Here is a 16,109-nt window from a genome sequence, read left to right on the forward strand (position 1 = left end):
ATATACCCGCGCAAAATTCTGATTTCAGATGAATCACTCGGTAGAACGCAGTGGAAAATTCTGTGTTGAGATTAAGATATGGCGCAACTGCAACCCCCTTCGCATGATCGTCATCTTTATGAAGAAGATCCTCACGACGTTGGTGTGCATTCGGGTGAGACGAAACGTTTAACTTGCTCGGCGTACGGCATTGAAGTCTATGTTTAATTTTCTGCCTGTGTTTTCTAGTTTGGTTAACCAACTAAATCGCCGTATTGGATTTTGTTTTGATTTGTTGAAGTGGCTGAAGGTGAAGGAGAGCACAATCGTCACAAATCTGTACTGAAAAAGGTAAAGGATAAAGCGAAGAAAATCAAACACACAATCACGAAGCACGGCCAAGAGCACGAGGAACGACACGATCAGATTTCCGAGGACGAAGATGACCGTGAGGATGAAGAGATGGAGAATGATCCAGAAGTCCACGGCGCACCTAGTACGATCACTCATCTTATTTTACCTAATTTATTTGTTTTCTCGGCTCCATAGCTAGTTGTTCATTTCGTTATCAAATTGTTTGTCTGACATTAACAGATACACAGATTTTAGTTCTCCAGGGATTTTCAATCCTTGCTCGGTTCGTAAACTATAATTCGAGTGATTGTTAAATTTCACGTGTTTCTACTTTCTAGTGTACGAATCTACTGTCATAAGAGGAACGAATCTGCCCAAACAAACTGATGTCGACTTGCCAAAGCCAACTGATACGCCGGAGAACAAGTCCTTTCCTAATGTAAATACTCCTACTGTAGGAGATGCAGTAAATAGACCTTCTGGTCCGGCGGTGGAAGGTGACCTGGGGAGGCCGGCGGCGGAGCTCCGTCAGCCGGCAACTTGGAAACCCCTCGAAGCCGTCCCCAGTTCGACTCAACCAGAAGAAACAAATATGAATGTGCCTAGAGTTGGACCACTCGGAGGCTTACATGAGGATCCAAATTCTCCATACAACTCACCTCAAGGAATTACCCCCTCAAATTATCAAGCTAAAGTCGTTGATCCGACAGGGAGAAGTAAACAATACTCAGGATTCTCTCCACATAACACTAATTTTCTTTAATTTCTTTCCTCTGTTAACTGAGTTTGATGATTTAATATGTAGAAGGTGAAGAAGTAGATGTTGAACCACTAGTTCGACATTTAGACAAGATGGAAGTTCGTGATAAATCCACGGCGAACCCTTCACCGAAGTCTGAGCAGTACACGGGAAGCCATGATCAGTTTGCTCCACAAGGGAATCCTCCACAGGATATGTTCAAGCAAGAATCAAACCCAGGCCGTGGAAGTGCTGAATCAGCCTTGAAGAAATTGACCCCTGACGAGCCTGATGCTATGCCTGTCGATACTTCAGCGGGAAAATTATCTTCCGCAGCGAATATCATAGCAAATAAAGCAGCAGCCGCCAAGAATTTGGTTGCATCGAAGCTTGGATATGGCGATCAGGGCCATGAAAGCCTGGGACCTTCTAAGCTGCCTGCAACAGGGGATGTGCATAAAGAGGTGGTAATAGAAGGGACTGATAAGGGCGTGTCTGTGAAAGAGTTCTTGGTGGAGAAACTGAGTCCAGGAGAGGAGGACAAGGCGCTGTCGGAGGCGATTTCTGAGGCGTTCAACAAGAAAATGGGGGAAATGCAAGGGACGAAGGATGTGCCTAAGACAGGGAGAGTGTTCGAGTCGGAAGAAGTGGCGGCCCGTTTGGGGACGGGTCGGGAGAACAGAAGGGAGGGTGAGGATGCAATTACTGCCGGAGCTGAGAGCTCCGGCGCCGGCGTCATGGATCGCCTGAAAGATGCTGTCGGATCTTGGCTTGGTAAAAGCACTGCGACGGAGACGGCCAAAGAGTCCATCGCACAGTCATATGGTGAGTTTTTGTTTGTTTTTTTTTTTAGATTATGTTTCTACACATTTGATTTGACCTATTTGTGCATCGATAGTGAGTGATATAGGTTCCACCGCCGGCGCCGGCGACAAGGGGAGGCTGCAGGAGTCGGGCAAGTGAGTGAATTTGGTCTCTGAGAAGTGGGAACAAAGAGCAATGCAGCGACTATTTTGAGTATGAAGTTTGTTATACATGTGATAATGCTACCGAACGATCAGTTTGCTTTCCTTAATGTAAAAATGTTATGCAATATAAAAAATATACTATATATTTATATATGTGTGTGTATATTAAGATTGAATACTATGTTACGACTTTGACGTGACACTCATTTGGTGGTAGACAGATGGCAGGACGAGCAGGGATGGGCCCCATAAAGTCCCTGGCCCAACCCTGGTGAAGGTAGGTTATCTTTTCGTAGCATGCCAGCATGTCATCACCATATTTTATAGTACACAAAAATATTTAAATATGTTAATCGCCTCGAAAATGACCTATGATGTATATATTCCAGTAAAAGAATTCCCTGAAAACGAAATGCAATAATGGACATATTGAAGTTGAAGTAGATACAACAATTTATTCCACATGTAACTTCGAGGGTGTCTGCTTCTTACCATCCATTCCAAGGCTCTCTTTCCTGTGTGATCCTAATTTGCTGCTAGGCTTACAGCGAGCGTGTAAACCTTGCCCATTTTCTTAACTACTTTCTTTACCAAAGCAACCACGTCCATGTCTCCAACCACTGTCAGCTTCTGGTTCTCCACTTCTGCAGCAATGGAATCCACACCTGTTTTGATCTTAACATCATCACAATATGTACACACATACAGAAAAGACCGATCTCTCTAAAGTTAAATGGGACACCCCAAAAAAAAGATATATTTTTATACAGACCAAGGATATCAGCGGCTGCTTCCATGGCTTTCTGCTTGGTTTTCTCATCTTTCATGGTCGAAACTCTCAGTATCACCTTCTGCGATGCCATCATTAAACATTAAGCAAGAAAATAAAAAACACGCAAAAGCCAGTGGAGTTAGCGAAGAGTGTAGTCAGGTGAGGATTAGATGTATAGAGACAGTACCTGAGCCATTGAAGAGATAGAGGAGAGCTTTGGAAGAGGATACTTTGGGAGCATTTATTTATATCTTTGGCTTTTGGGGACACCTACCACACTCACCGTTCATGGAAGAAAATAATATTATACCCGTCGTCATATAGGGATACGTGATCCAAAGTGTTTCTATGTGTTAATTTTTGGGAGTTTGAATTTTGAGTTGATATTTGAATATAAAAAATAGTTCTTTGATTTAATATTTTTGAAAAATAAAATAAAATGATTAATGTATTTAAAATTCAATCTCTGAACAAATACATCTCTAGTTTATTTATCACACATAATTCACTTATTATGATTGAATTTAGTTGTAATTCCCAATTTATACTTACTTTTTTATATATATAAAATATTATATTTATATTATTTAAATTTAAAATAAAAATCAAAATAATTATGTTTGGAAATTTGGATTTTGAATTTGGAAGTTCGAATTTTGAATCGAAATTTATATTTATATTATTTAAATTTAAAATTTAAATTTTTTTCTCAGTGTTTATTCGGATATTAGATTAGATTTTCACAGTTCATTCTATTTTTTTTTTTCATAAAGTAAACAAATCCCTAGGCTGGAAACGTTTAGTCTATAAACCCAATAAAATAAAATCCAATAAAAACTAGATGGGCTTTAAAACATCTATAGGTCTATAATCGAGCCCAATTAATATATATTAATAAAATTGAAACCTAAAACCCTTGCCATCATCGATTATCTCGTTTCGACTGTCCTTCGTTTCTGAACTTTTTGAGCAGGAAAAGAGAACTAACTAGAGAAGAAGGGAAGCAACAATGGTGAGTAAAAGGCAAAAATTGGCGAAAAAACGATATAAAGAAGAGCACCCAGAGCTTTTCCCAAATCCAGAGCCAACGCCACCGAAAGACCCGAACAAGAAGAAGAAGAAGAAGAAAAACAGCAAGTTCAAGCGCACCAAAGCAGATGGCAGCGATTCCAATAAACCGAAGAAATCGTCGCACAAAAAGCATCCGCTTCGAGTCGCTGGAATGAAGCCAGGCGAGAGCTGCTTTATCTGCAAAGCGCCTGACCATATTGCTAAGAATTGCCCCAAAAAGTCGGAGTGGGAAAGGAACAAGGTTCGATTTGATGTTTTCCTTATCTCTTACATCATCTTTACTGCCTATTTTGGATGTCCATTGCATCGGTGAAGAAATTAGGGTTTCTATTTCTCCACTTTCTTTTATTTTATTGGTCTGGAATTGTATGAGGTCTAATTTCTCGTCTCATTCATTCTGCAAAAGGAAAAACATATGAATTGCATCAAAATTCCCACTTCAATTTGAATCTTTACACGAGGAATTGTGAAATATGATGTAGGGATATGGGAATTAGCTTATCTTACAGTTTTACATAATTTTGTAGATCTGTTTGTTTTGTCGACAAAGGGGACACAGTCTCAAGAGATGCCCCAACAAGAATGAGGAACCAATGGATAAAAAACTGTGTTATAATTGTGGAGAGATGGGGCATTCCTTGTCTCAATGCCTGCAGCCTCTTCAAGATGGTAATTAAGCTTCGATAAGCTGCTTACATTCAGTTTTAATCATTATGTAGATGTTGTTGCAGCCTTGCAGGTGCAATTTATTCCCATTGTTTGGAATATATTTTTGTTAAGTTATTTGTTCCAATTTCTCGGCCCACTTAACAAATTGTGAATGTTTCTTTCCAAGTTGTTTATTTGCATGTTTTCGGAAATAATTATGATAAGACACGGTGTTACTGACTGGTTTCGAAGTGCTTTTAGCCTCGCGCGGCCTGGTTCTTGTTTTGCATTGAAGATGAACTTTTTAAGCTATTGAAAAATAGTACTTTGCAGTTGTTAGTCTTAGGCTAATAGTTCAATGCATCGAATAGAAAGTTCATTTTGGCCCTTAAGTTAAAGGATTGGAGCATTGGCAGAATTACATTGATTTTTAATTCGAGGTTCTTAGGGGAATTCTGCAAATTTTTCTGACTAATTCTAGAAGCACTCTCTCAAGTCAGGAAGATTTTTAATTTACCCGATTCTAAAAATTCCATTTCTTTATTGGCAATTTAAGCCTATTGAAAAAGGTAGGTATTTTTACTGTGAATTTACCTGTTTTCATGGTTGTTGTGGTGCAGGAGGAACAAAATACGCGCAATGCTTTATATGCAATGAAACAGGGCACTTGAGTAAAAATTGCCCCAAGAATACCCATGGAATCTATCCAAAGGTGCGCCATCTTAAAACATCAGAATCACTTACTCCTTACGTCATATTGTGCATGAATGCCTTTCATGATACAATTGCAGTTCTTGCGACCCTAATGTACATTAAGATTGAACTATCTGTTTCAAGAACTGTTTAGTAGTTGTCTGAATACTCGACTGCAAACTTATTCTGCAGGGCGGATCCTGTAAAATATGTGGCGGTGTGACGCATCTGGCCAGAGATTGTCCCAATAAAGGCATCAGTAATTTTAATTCAGGAGGTATTGTGACCAAATTGTTCATAGGTATATAAACAAACATCATTGTTTTCTTTTCATGTCATGAATCGGACGTTTGTTCGTAGCAGATGTACCTGTTCCACAACGGCTCAACCGGGTCACCAAGTTCGCCAGTGGAGATGACCTCGACGATGACTTCACGCCTGCAGTTCCGGTCGATGATGAAGATAAAGATTCCAAGGCCAAGAAAAAACAGGGCCCAAAAGTGGTCAATTTTGTCTCTTAGATAGTTTCTATAGTACATGATGCTGGCAAGCACATATTTTTTGTAGTTTGTTGTGATTTATTTCGATAAATTATGTAAAATCAAAACTATTTAATTTTACGTCTTTGTATTACAATCTTTGTAGCTGCTAATTAAAGCAGTGCTAGTTAAAAGAAGCGTTAAAATAATGTGAAGTCGTGGGCACGTTTTTAGACAGGCTGTGTAGCAACTTTTGGCAATTGAAAGGTGGAGGGAAGTGCAGGGATTGATTCTTGACCCTTTATTTTCTTCTTCTTCCCCGCGTTTCCCTCTCTTTTAAAAGCTACCAAAATTCCTTGCGATTTTTAATCTCTTTCATTTCCTCAATCCTGCAGCTGTTTGGAAGGCGTCATGGTAATGCTGAATTAATTCTTCTTCTTTTTTCCTATTTTGGTTCGTTCGTTTGTGATTATTGCTTGTGAGGAGAAGATTTTGTGTCTAATTTTTCCTGCGCTGCAGAATTTGTTGATTGGAATTTGTGTTTTAGGTTTCTGGCCTGGTAAGTGTCGAATAGCATCGTCCTCTTATTTCCGAAAAATGAATTTGATTATTTGTCGAACTTAATTGCTCATTGGCGATTCTGCAAATGATTTCGGAATAATTTCATGGTCTGTTTAGTGGTAGATTATAGGCTTGTCCATTTCCTTTGGTGGACTTTGTTTGGATGATTTGTTTTATTTATACCAAAAATTAATTTTATCTATTTAAATTCAATTTTTATTATTCAAATCAAAGTTCAAAATCAAAAACACCATACAAACACACCTCTCATTCTGCAAAGAAACAAGTGTTGTCGAATTACAAGGCATGTTTTCATGTATTGATGAAATTGCTGGAATATTCCATCCACCAATCCGTACTTTATTTACTGCAGTTCTGTGTGTGTTTGATTCGATTCAAGAAGATTGAAACCAATGAGAGTTTTAATCACCAATTGTGGCGTTCGATTTTAGGCAAACTCTGCATCTGGAGTGGCTGTGGTGGATGACTGTAAGCTCAAATTTTTGGAGCTAAAGGCAAAAAGGAACTACCGCTACATAATCTACAAGATCAAAGACCAAAATGTGGTGCCAGACAAACTCGGCCAGCCAGGCGATAGCTACGATGATTTCACGGCCTCTCTCCCTTCCGACGAGTGCCGCTTTGCAGTCTTCGATTTCGACTTCACCACCACCGAGAATTGCCAGAAGAGCAAGATCTTCTTCATCGCCTGGTAACTTTTGTATCCGAAAAACAATTTACAGTACTGCTATAAATATCAACATAATTACTCAAATAATTATTCTCAGTAGTCATTTATGAGAGGATTTGATCTTCATCCGATCTGATGTTCTGATTTGATTGCTGCGTAAATGTTATCGGCTTAGGTCGCCGGAGACATCCCCGGTGCGAATGAAGATGGTGTATGCTAGCTCAAAGGATAGATTCAAGAGGGAACTTGATGGCATTCAGGTCGAATTGCAGGCAACAGATCCCAGCGAAATGAGCTTCGACATCATCAAGGAACGTGCCATTTGAAGTAAACTTTCTCTTTCTAGAGTTTATGTGTTTTTTTTTTTTTTTTTAATTGTTTATTTTATCAGTTCATATAATTGTGTGGTGCAAATTTATGAATTTATCGTTCTTGTAATGATAACTTTATATGTTCAAATTTTGATCTTTTTTTATGCTATTGTCAGATTGATCGTAGCTTAGAAATTCATCCAATAGGGACACTCTAATAATAATACTAATATTCATTCCAAAAAACAATAGTATATATTTTCCTGGGAGTAGTGTATCATGGGGTCAACAGACAACCCCTTTATTCATCTCTTCGGACATCTTTTCTAGTACTAGAACAAACAATAGATTAATTACTCTAATATAAATATATATAGTATGTATGTATGTGTGTATTCCATCTCCATCAAGAAAACCCATAGTAGCACGTATACGCAAAATTAAAAGAACGCCGGCTCCGGCGCCGGCGCCGGTCCGCCGGAGTAGAAACCAACTCCCTTAGGCCCTTCCGGCGCCACCGCGGCGGATCCAGAGCTTATCAGCTCCGCCATTTCCCGGCGACCGTTTTTCCTCTGCGCCTCGCAGAATTTGGGAAGATACACTCCTGCACCAGCACCAATCAACCATTAATTAATTAATTAATAATTAATTAAATTAAATATTAATAATAAAATTGGTGCATTGCATGCCTTCCCCAGCAGCAAGGTTGAAGTAAAGATCGACGATGTTGGGGCAGCCATGGTAGCATTGGTGTGAGCAGAGCTTTTTCGCAAAATGCGACTCTAGCAGAGAGTCTGAAGAAATCCCAAGCGCGCTTCTATCCACCCCACACGCTTTTACACACTCCTCACTCTCCACCCAATCCTTCACCCCCTCCGCCTCAATCTCCGACTCCCGGCAAGCATACTCCTCCTCCTCCTCCTCCGCCGCGGCGCCGCCGCGGCTCCGTCGTCCCCCCACCGCCGGCGACGCCTGCTTCTCCAGAACACACCTCTTCCCGCTCGACGACACCGCGTACGCGCACGACGTCTCCTTCAAATCCTCGCACTCGATCTTCCCACCTACATTATAATATATACAAATTAATTTATAATTAGTATTATTACTAAACCTAGAAAAATAAACTTACCTAATGAGGCCTGCAAGAACATTGCAAGGCTTAGAGCCATGGCCAGAGCAACAATGGTCGTCTGCGCCATTGAGAATGGAGATTCGTTGCTCTGTAGAGAAAATGGAGACGATGGTTATATATATAGTGTGGTAGCAATATGGAAACACAAAATGGTAGGAGTATTTATTTATAGATGGGGGCATTGGTACAGTAGAAAATTAAAACATTTGACTATTGACCCTTTACCACCAAATTTGATTATAGTTTAATTAGCCCATTAAACACTCCATTGATGGAGGAATAATTTGTTATTTGTTCTTGGCTTGGCTTCCACAAAAATGAACAAAATTAATTTAACATTTTTTATGTTGTTTCTTGAGGTTGAATCGAAATATGGAAAGGGAAGTGTGTTTGATTATGTTGTTGGTTAGTGGCATTGATTATGGGAGTTTGGTGGCTGCTTCTAATTGGTACAACTTTCATTTATGGCACATGCAATGTAATGCATCAGCTCAATAATAATAAAACATAAAGTATAGGATGTGTGCATGGAAATTGACGCGTGGATGCATGGGCCTTACTGTAATTTAATTTAACGTACATTTGCGGTGTGTTGCGGAAATATTATGGGACTATTTTGAAATTTCGATTGATTTTGAAATAGTTGTAAAATAATTTGTTTAGATAACGATTTTTAGAATTATGAAAATAATTTGAAATTTTAATATTGATAAATAGTGTTAAAATTTTAAAAAATGTGCATGTAGTTATAATGTAAATATTTGATGTGCGAAAAATATTGAATGTAATATTTTGAATATAAAATTACTCTTTTTGTTAATTATAATATAATTATGCCATTTTTTTTTTTTAAATAGTAGCTGAATTGTGATTTTTTTTTTAAAAAAAAATATTGATAAATTTTTAATAATAAATTATATTTGAGAAACATACAAATAAACAAACACAAATCGATAAATAGAATTAATTATAAATTAAATACAAGAATAAGAATAAGAATGAGAATAAAAAATAAATGAAATTATAACATTGAATGAATCCACGAAGTGCCGAGACCGACACAGTGAAGTAATTCCGTGGACTCGTTCGTGATTATAAATTACTATTATTATTATTATTATTTTTATTTATTCACTGATTTTCAGTTCATGCTAGGAAAGCCTGTTTACTTCAATTTTTTCCAATCTACAGCCTTTGGGTGATCGACACGTGTCTTGACCACACAGTAGACGACATGTTTCTTGTCTAAATCAAATCCCGATTCCACGTTTCCAGGAATGCTTTTATTTTTAATTTTTTGAACTTTAGTTTTATTATTTTCAAACTATTTTTAAAATTAATTTTATTAATATTAATATTAATATTATTATTTCGACTTTGAAATAGTATTCCTTTTGCGGTGTGAGAATTAATTAAATTGAATTTGAATGTAGCGTGATTTGCGGTGCCGGGTGGGGTGGGGTGGGGTGGGGGCACTGTTGCTGTTTATTTTCGGAAAATATGTATATATTTATTTATATACATATATTTGTTTCAGATGCACAGCAGCATTTATTGACGATGACTCAGCTCATATCTAATTATTTCTCCACATAAATAATATAGACAATATATAAAGTCTACTACCTAACCGCTTTTATTACATTACTGTTACACTATTTTTATTTTTATCTGTCACTTAATAATGGACACTTTTATATTTTTGATAAATATTATTAAATCAAAATATATTTAATAAATATTAATTAATTACATAATATATATAACATCATAAATGATTCAAGATTTACTTAAAAAAATTTTATTTTGATTTTTCTCCTAAAATATATATATATTTTTATCTATATTTAAAACTACATATCTTTTATAAAATTAATCTATATTAATTATAAATAAACAAAAATATATTTTTATTTACTGATATTATAGAAAATTTTATTCTCTGCAAAATGATATTTATATTATATATATTTTTTAATTGCTATATAATTTTTAAATATTTAAACATATATTTTGATTTTTTTAATCATATATATTAATTTTACTTTAAAATTATATATTATTAATTATATAAAAAATAATATAATAACTAATTATTATTAACTAATTAAATATTTTTACTTTAAAGATAGTGTCCCTAATAAATTGTTTAATTTCGGTAGCACGGAGGGAGTATAATATAAAATTTATAAAATTTTTATTTTTTAAAAAATTTGTTCTCACACATTTTGGTGTATCTGTTAAATATTATAATTCTATAGAGTATTACACACAATTATTGAAATAACAAGATAAATCTTGACTATTATTTTTTTTAAAAAAAATTATAATCTTCATAAATATATAAAAGAAGGTACTAAACCCCACACAATTCCTACCTGTTTTTGCATTCTTTAATTAAAAACAAAAATAATGGTTCTCATCGAACTTTTTTTTTTTTTTAATCTTTAAATCTAATTTAATACTACTCAATTTATATAATTTTTTTTTATAAAAATAATAATTTTAAATTAAAATAAAACAATTAGGTATGTTCCAACTAGTTGACTGCTAAACTCTTTTATTATTATTATTATTATTATTATTATTATTATTATAATAAAGTAAGACTCGTTGGGATTAACTTAAAAAATAAGCAAAATTAAAAGCAGAAGCTGAAGCTGAAGTCAAAAGTAGAGCAGTTAAATTTTATGTTTAGATGAATAATTATAAAAACAGTTTTTTATAAAAATTATTTGGATATAATAAAGTTAAAGTACTTTTAAACCGTTAAAATTATCAAATGGGACATAATCGTGTAAATAGTATATTATTTATTAAAATTTTCTAATTTATTTAGAATTTTATAAGTTATATTAAAATTTTTAATTATCTAAACTAATTGAAAATATATTTATTAAATTTTATGTATAAACTATATTTGTATTTTGTTATTTTTTATAAAAATAAAAATTAAAAATATAATTCAATGTAACTAATAGTACTATTTTACAAATAATTCTAACTTTATAAATTATATTTAAAAATATTAAATTATCTACTATACAAGTAAAATCTATATTTTTAAATTTTGATATTTTCAATCATAAATTTTAAATTTAATTAAAATAAAATATATAAATTAATAATTAAAATACAATAATATTTAAATTTTATATCAATGAATTATTTTTATTTTTATTTTATTTTATTATTTGATTTTTTATTATTATTAGGGTTAAAACTGTAATTTAGAGAGTAAACTGCTTTTACTTTTTTCAGAAGCACCTCCTCAGGTGCTTCTCAAAAAAGTACTTTTGGAACCTAAAAACTGCTTCTACTTTTGAGAATAAGCCAATACAAATATTAGTTAATGTTTATTTTAGAAATAGAAGCCAAAAATATTTTACAGAAGTCATTTCAAACAGCCTAAATCTATCCATGATCTAAATTTACTACCACACCAACTTGGCAATCCATTGCAGGGCAATTAGATATATTTATTTATTATATATTTATTTATTTTTTTAATAAATTTATATAGAAATAAATCTGTATTTTACAAAATAAAGTACAAAATATCAAAATCATCTTACATAATTTCACTAATAAATCAAATATTATTATTTTTCTTAATCTATTACAAAATTTGAAATAACTCATTTGAAAGACGAGATAGCGACTAAAATTCAAAATCAAACAAACAAAAAATGCGGAAGTATTTAATTAGGTAATCTTGTTGACAAATACCTAACATTTTAAGCAATTCCTATGAATTTGTCTTTAATGACTTCATTTTATTTTAATCAAAAATAAAATTAGGGTGTGTTTTTTTGAGGTATTTATTTTTATTTTAATATTTTAAAAATAAAATAATTATTAAATATAATATATTGCATAAAAAATTGAAAAAACATTATATTGAAAACTTATATAACTAAAAATAAAAAAACTTAGATAGAATAAACTTTAAATATATATTTTTTAGTCAAAAATAATTCAAATAATTTGACTCTACAGTCCACAGTCATTTCACGTATTTCGTAAGTTTGTCCAAAGACCAACTTTTGTAAGAGAAATGTGACGGCCCAATACGGTAAGGGTGTGTTTGTTTGGGGTTTGGATTTTGAGTTGGGATTTGAATAGGAAAAATTTTGAATTTGAATAGTTGTATGATGTGATATAAATAGGCGTTGATGTGATGTTTTGAATGTAAAATTGATTTTTAGTATTATATAAAAAATAAAAAATAAATGTTTGATTTGATATTTTTTTAAAAAAAAAATGAGATAAATAGTGAAAATCTTCAGAGATCCTTCAAACAAACACACCCTAAGTACACTTCTGGTTTTCCTTATGCTAGAAATTATAAAACATCTTATTTAAATTATTTTAAAATTAAATCACCAAATAAAATTCCAAATTAGCAAACCCTGGCAATTATAAATAAAATATTAATTATTTTAAGCTCAGTGTATTCAGAATTTAAATTTAAATTTATTTACTATATAAATAATAATTTCATGTTTCCCTTGTCACCAAATTCAATGTTCCCGCCGTGTCGTAACAAAAAATTTATTTTTTTATCTTAATATATTTTATATCAAAGTATTTATTTTTTTTAGTAACTGTACTATCTACTTAATATTACAAATACCCTTACAATTTACAATATATTACACGTACTAATAACACGTACTAATAACATTATTTTAGTCGTTTATACTTTATTCTTACTACATCCAAATATAATACTAATATTTTTAAAATTACTTGTAAAAAGTAAATAGATATTTATTTATGGAAAAGAGGGAGTATTACAAACTATTAAAACCAATAAATCAAAACACAAGACCAAACCTACAGTAAATAATTTTTAAATACATTATTCTGCAATAAAATTTTATAATTGTTAATATTAATCCCTAATTCAATAAGGTGGAATTGGATGTAATGTAGATTTTAAACCAGTTGATTTTATGATGATTTTTCATGAAAATAAATTATTTTTACTTACAAAATATTAAATTCAATCTATCTTTTAAATCAAAAATAGAAAAATAAAAATCACCGAATAAATACACTTTAAAATATCATAAATCATCCAAAATACAAATACATTAATCAAATTGCAACATACTTATTTCATCTTCAATGTCACTATAAGAAAAAATTATTTTTGTAACAAAACTTATTTTTTTTTGTCCCTAAATCTACTTTTTCCGTTACTAATGACATTAGAGACGGAATTATGAATAGAATTACGTTAGCTACGTGAACTTTAAGGACAGAATTCCGTTATAAATATATATATATTTTTTTTTTATAGTGTGTGCCACCAATGGGTCCAAATGAAGGGAAATCGGATTACATAATTTTTTATTTTCTATCAATTGGCAGATTCTGCGGCTGCAAAATTCGTTCTATTGTCCTCGTGATCTATTTATTACAAATGCTTCTTACACCCATATACACACACAAAAAAACACTTCTTACTTAACATTATTGCATTGTACTTTTATTACACGGCGACACATATAGATTCAATATTAGGTTAGAGCATCATTGGCATCCGCTCCTTAGAGCATATCTGCTCCTTCTCCGCGAGACAAGCTTTTGTGCACTCGCCACCTAAAACACTGATTGCCGAGCAAATCTTCTTACAGTTGTTCTTCGCCAAATTAATACAACCTTTGCAGCATAAGTCGCTCACAATCGCCGCCTCACTGCCACGACCAAATGCTAGAATAATTATTGCCGCAATAATCATCAATGTTGCGCGAGCCATTGACAAAATGATGGATGGATTGTTGATGACAAAAAATAAAAAATAAAAAATTAATTGTTTCTATAGATGGCTCGGTATTTTTTCCATCGATTCCCTTTATATAATGTGTGTTTTTATACATTTATATATTTTCTTTATACGGTGGGGGCACGACTACAACATTATTAGTTATATTCGAAAGATTCTTTATGTTCTTGAAATTTGATTAAAAATTATTTTGGCGTCGATTGAATAATAAAAAATAATACAAGTAGACACACTTAGGTGAGAGGTTGTATTCACGACTATTATTATTTAATTAGTTTAAATCCATACAATATGTATTCAATTCGATTGAAAGTCAAATTGATTTACTTCCTCCGTCCGCAAGAAGGTTGTCATTTGGTGTTTGCGTCATTGTACTTAACATTAAAAATATTCTTATATTTATATTTGAATAATTTACTCGAAAAATATCATTGTATTTGTATTATAAGAGACTAATAAACGTATTTTTGTCCTTTTGTCATTAAACGTATTGATATAATAATTAATATTCAAATATCAACACGCAAAAAAACCATGATAACCTTGTTGCGGGACAGAGAAAGTATTTGAAATATTTTTATGCAACTTGAGTTTATTTGATTGTGGTTTGAAATTAATTTAAAATAAAATATTGATTTAAATTTTTATTAAAATAGTATTTTGATATAATGTTTTGTGAAATTATTAAAAACCATCCAGAATAAATAATATTGAGATTTTAGTTTCAAATCGCAAAAAAATATAATGCAAGTTGTAAAATTTTTAAGATATAATTGAGACGATCCGACCCATTATTGTATTGATTAGATTCCCATTGCTTTTGTCAATAAATAAATAAATAAAATTATCGCATGTTGATAAATAATGTATAACAAAATAAAAATAAAAATAAAAATTTAATTGCAAATTAATCAAGCCAACATGTTCACATGTTACTAACAAGATATGTTTATTTAGTTATTGAGGTAATAATTTTCAATCAATCATCACATCATTTTATTTTTTTTTTTTCAATCACATAAAAAATTAATTGACTCATTTTAAGCACCCATTTATTGAATTCTATAATAATAATAATAATAATACTCCCTCCATCCCGCATGATTTGTCTCTATTTTTTATTTTCGTCCGTCCCACGTAATTTGTCCTTTTCTTTTTTGGAAAATTAATTATACACTTTAATCATATTTTAAAATTTAAAATTTAAAATTTTTTTAATCTTAATTAAACTATTTAGTTATTTTAATCTTAATCTATAATTATTTTTACTAATACATTCTTAATTACTTACTAATTATACTTTACTTAAATTTCCGTGTCTACAGTAATCACTACAAGAAATTATCAATTTTGTAACGAAGTTTTTTCGTTCTTCACTCTTCGCATGGGTGATGATATATAGATGGATCAGATCTGAAGTACATGGAACATGTGATGCTGCCTCTATAAATTTAAACTTAACAAGTACAATTATAAATTATTAAATAATTTATATATTTAATGTAATTTGATTTGTAATTTATCCAATAGACACTTTATATATATATATACATATACACTGGCGTGTGTTTGTTTGAGGGATTTTGTGGGATTTCTACTGTTTTTATAAAAAAATTTCTTCAAAAATATCAAATCAAATATTTATTTTTTATTTTTTATATTATATTAAAAATCAATTTTATATTCAAAATATTGCATCAATTCTTATTTATATCACATCATACAACTATTCAAATTCAAATATTTTATTATTCAAATCTCCATCCAAAATCCAAACCTTCAAACAAACACATCCTACAAATATAGCTTATATAGCTTTTATAAAGACTAATTAACATATAACATAGATTATTACAGAGTTATTTAGTTAGGTTTATTACAACCTATCTCCCAATACTTCTTCATAACATGATCATT

General features: G+C 31.9%; 4 protein-coding genes across 7 annotated transcripts; 2 read left to right on the top strand and 2 right to left on the bottom strand.

The window, feature by feature from the left end:
- The first annotated feature begins 11 nt into the window (after nucleotides 1–11).
- LOC127259377 (low-temperature-induced 65 kDa protein-like) lies at nucleotides 12–2,191 on the top strand. Of its 4 annotated transcripts, none has more exons than XM_051286678.1 (5): nucleotides 12–154; nucleotides 281–475; nucleotides 672–1,049; nucleotides 1,139–1,897; nucleotides 1,971–2,191. In XM_051286678.1, exons 1-5 carry the CDS (start codon nucleotides 79–81, stop codon nucleotides 2,033–2,035), a joined length of 1,473 nt encoding a protein of 490 aa, XP_051142635.1. In that variant the 5' UTR covers nucleotides 12–78; the 3' UTR covers nucleotides 2,036–2,191. The 4 variants fall into 4 exon arrangements, with proteins under 4 accessions (XP_051142635.1, XP_051142636.1, XP_051142638.1 ...); XM_051286679.1 differs by having other exon boundaries at nucleotides 1,142–1,897; XM_051286681.1 differs by having other exon boundaries at nucleotides 792–1,049.
- Nucleotides 2,192–2,323: 132 nt separating this feature from the next.
- LOC127259379 (heavy metal-associated isoprenylated plant protein 39-like) lies at nucleotides 2,324–3,347 on the bottom strand. Its single transcript, XM_051286684.1, has 3 exons — nucleotides 3,000–3,347; nucleotides 2,813–2,891; nucleotides 2,324–2,705 (listed from the first exon to the last, which is right to left on the bottom strand). The coding sequence occupies exons 1-3, from the start codon at nucleotides 3,051–3,053 to the stop codon at nucleotides 2,566–2,568; spliced, it is 273 nt and encodes a 90-aa protein (XP_051142641.1). The 5' UTR covers nucleotides 3,054–3,347; the 3' UTR covers nucleotides 2,324–2,565.
- A 265-nt stretch (nucleotides 3,348–3,612) lies between these two features.
- LOC127259447 (uncharacterized) lies at nucleotides 3,613–7,290 on the top strand. Its single transcript, XM_051286800.1, has 9 exons — nucleotides 3,613–4,124; nucleotides 4,411–4,552; nucleotides 5,152–5,243; nucleotides 5,417–5,501; nucleotides 5,588–5,744; nucleotides 6,099–6,117; nucleotides 6,251–6,262; nucleotides 6,717–6,976; nucleotides 7,131–7,290. Exons 1-9 carry the CDS (start codon nucleotides 3,822–3,824, stop codon nucleotides 7,279–7,281), a joined length of 1,221 nt encoding a protein of 406 aa, XP_051142757.1. The 5' UTR covers nucleotides 3,613–3,821; the 3' UTR covers nucleotides 7,282–7,290.
- A 22-nt stretch (nucleotides 7,291–7,312) lies between these two features.
- On the bottom strand, nucleotides 7,313–8,551 carry LOC127259378 (uncharacterized). Its single transcript, XM_051286683.1, has 3 exons — nucleotides 8,396–8,551; nucleotides 7,956–8,327; nucleotides 7,313–7,870 (listed from the first exon to the last, which is right to left on the bottom strand). The coding sequence occupies exons 1-3, from the start codon at nucleotides 8,463–8,465 to the stop codon at nucleotides 7,707–7,709; spliced, it is 606 nt and encodes a 201-aa protein (XP_051142640.1). The 5' UTR covers nucleotides 8,466–8,551; the 3' UTR covers nucleotides 7,313–7,706.
- Nucleotides 8,552–16,109: the final 7,558 nt, after the last annotated feature.

Source organism: Andrographis paniculata, unplaced genomic scaffold, assembly GCF_009805555.1.
Source record: "Andrographis paniculata isolate CXL003 unplaced genomic scaffold, ASM980555v1 Contig60END, whole genome shotgun sequence".
In the NCBI taxonomy this organism is placed as follows: domain Eukaryota; kingdom Viridiplantae; phylum Streptophyta; class Magnoliopsida; order Lamiales; family Acanthaceae; genus Andrographis; species Andrographis paniculata.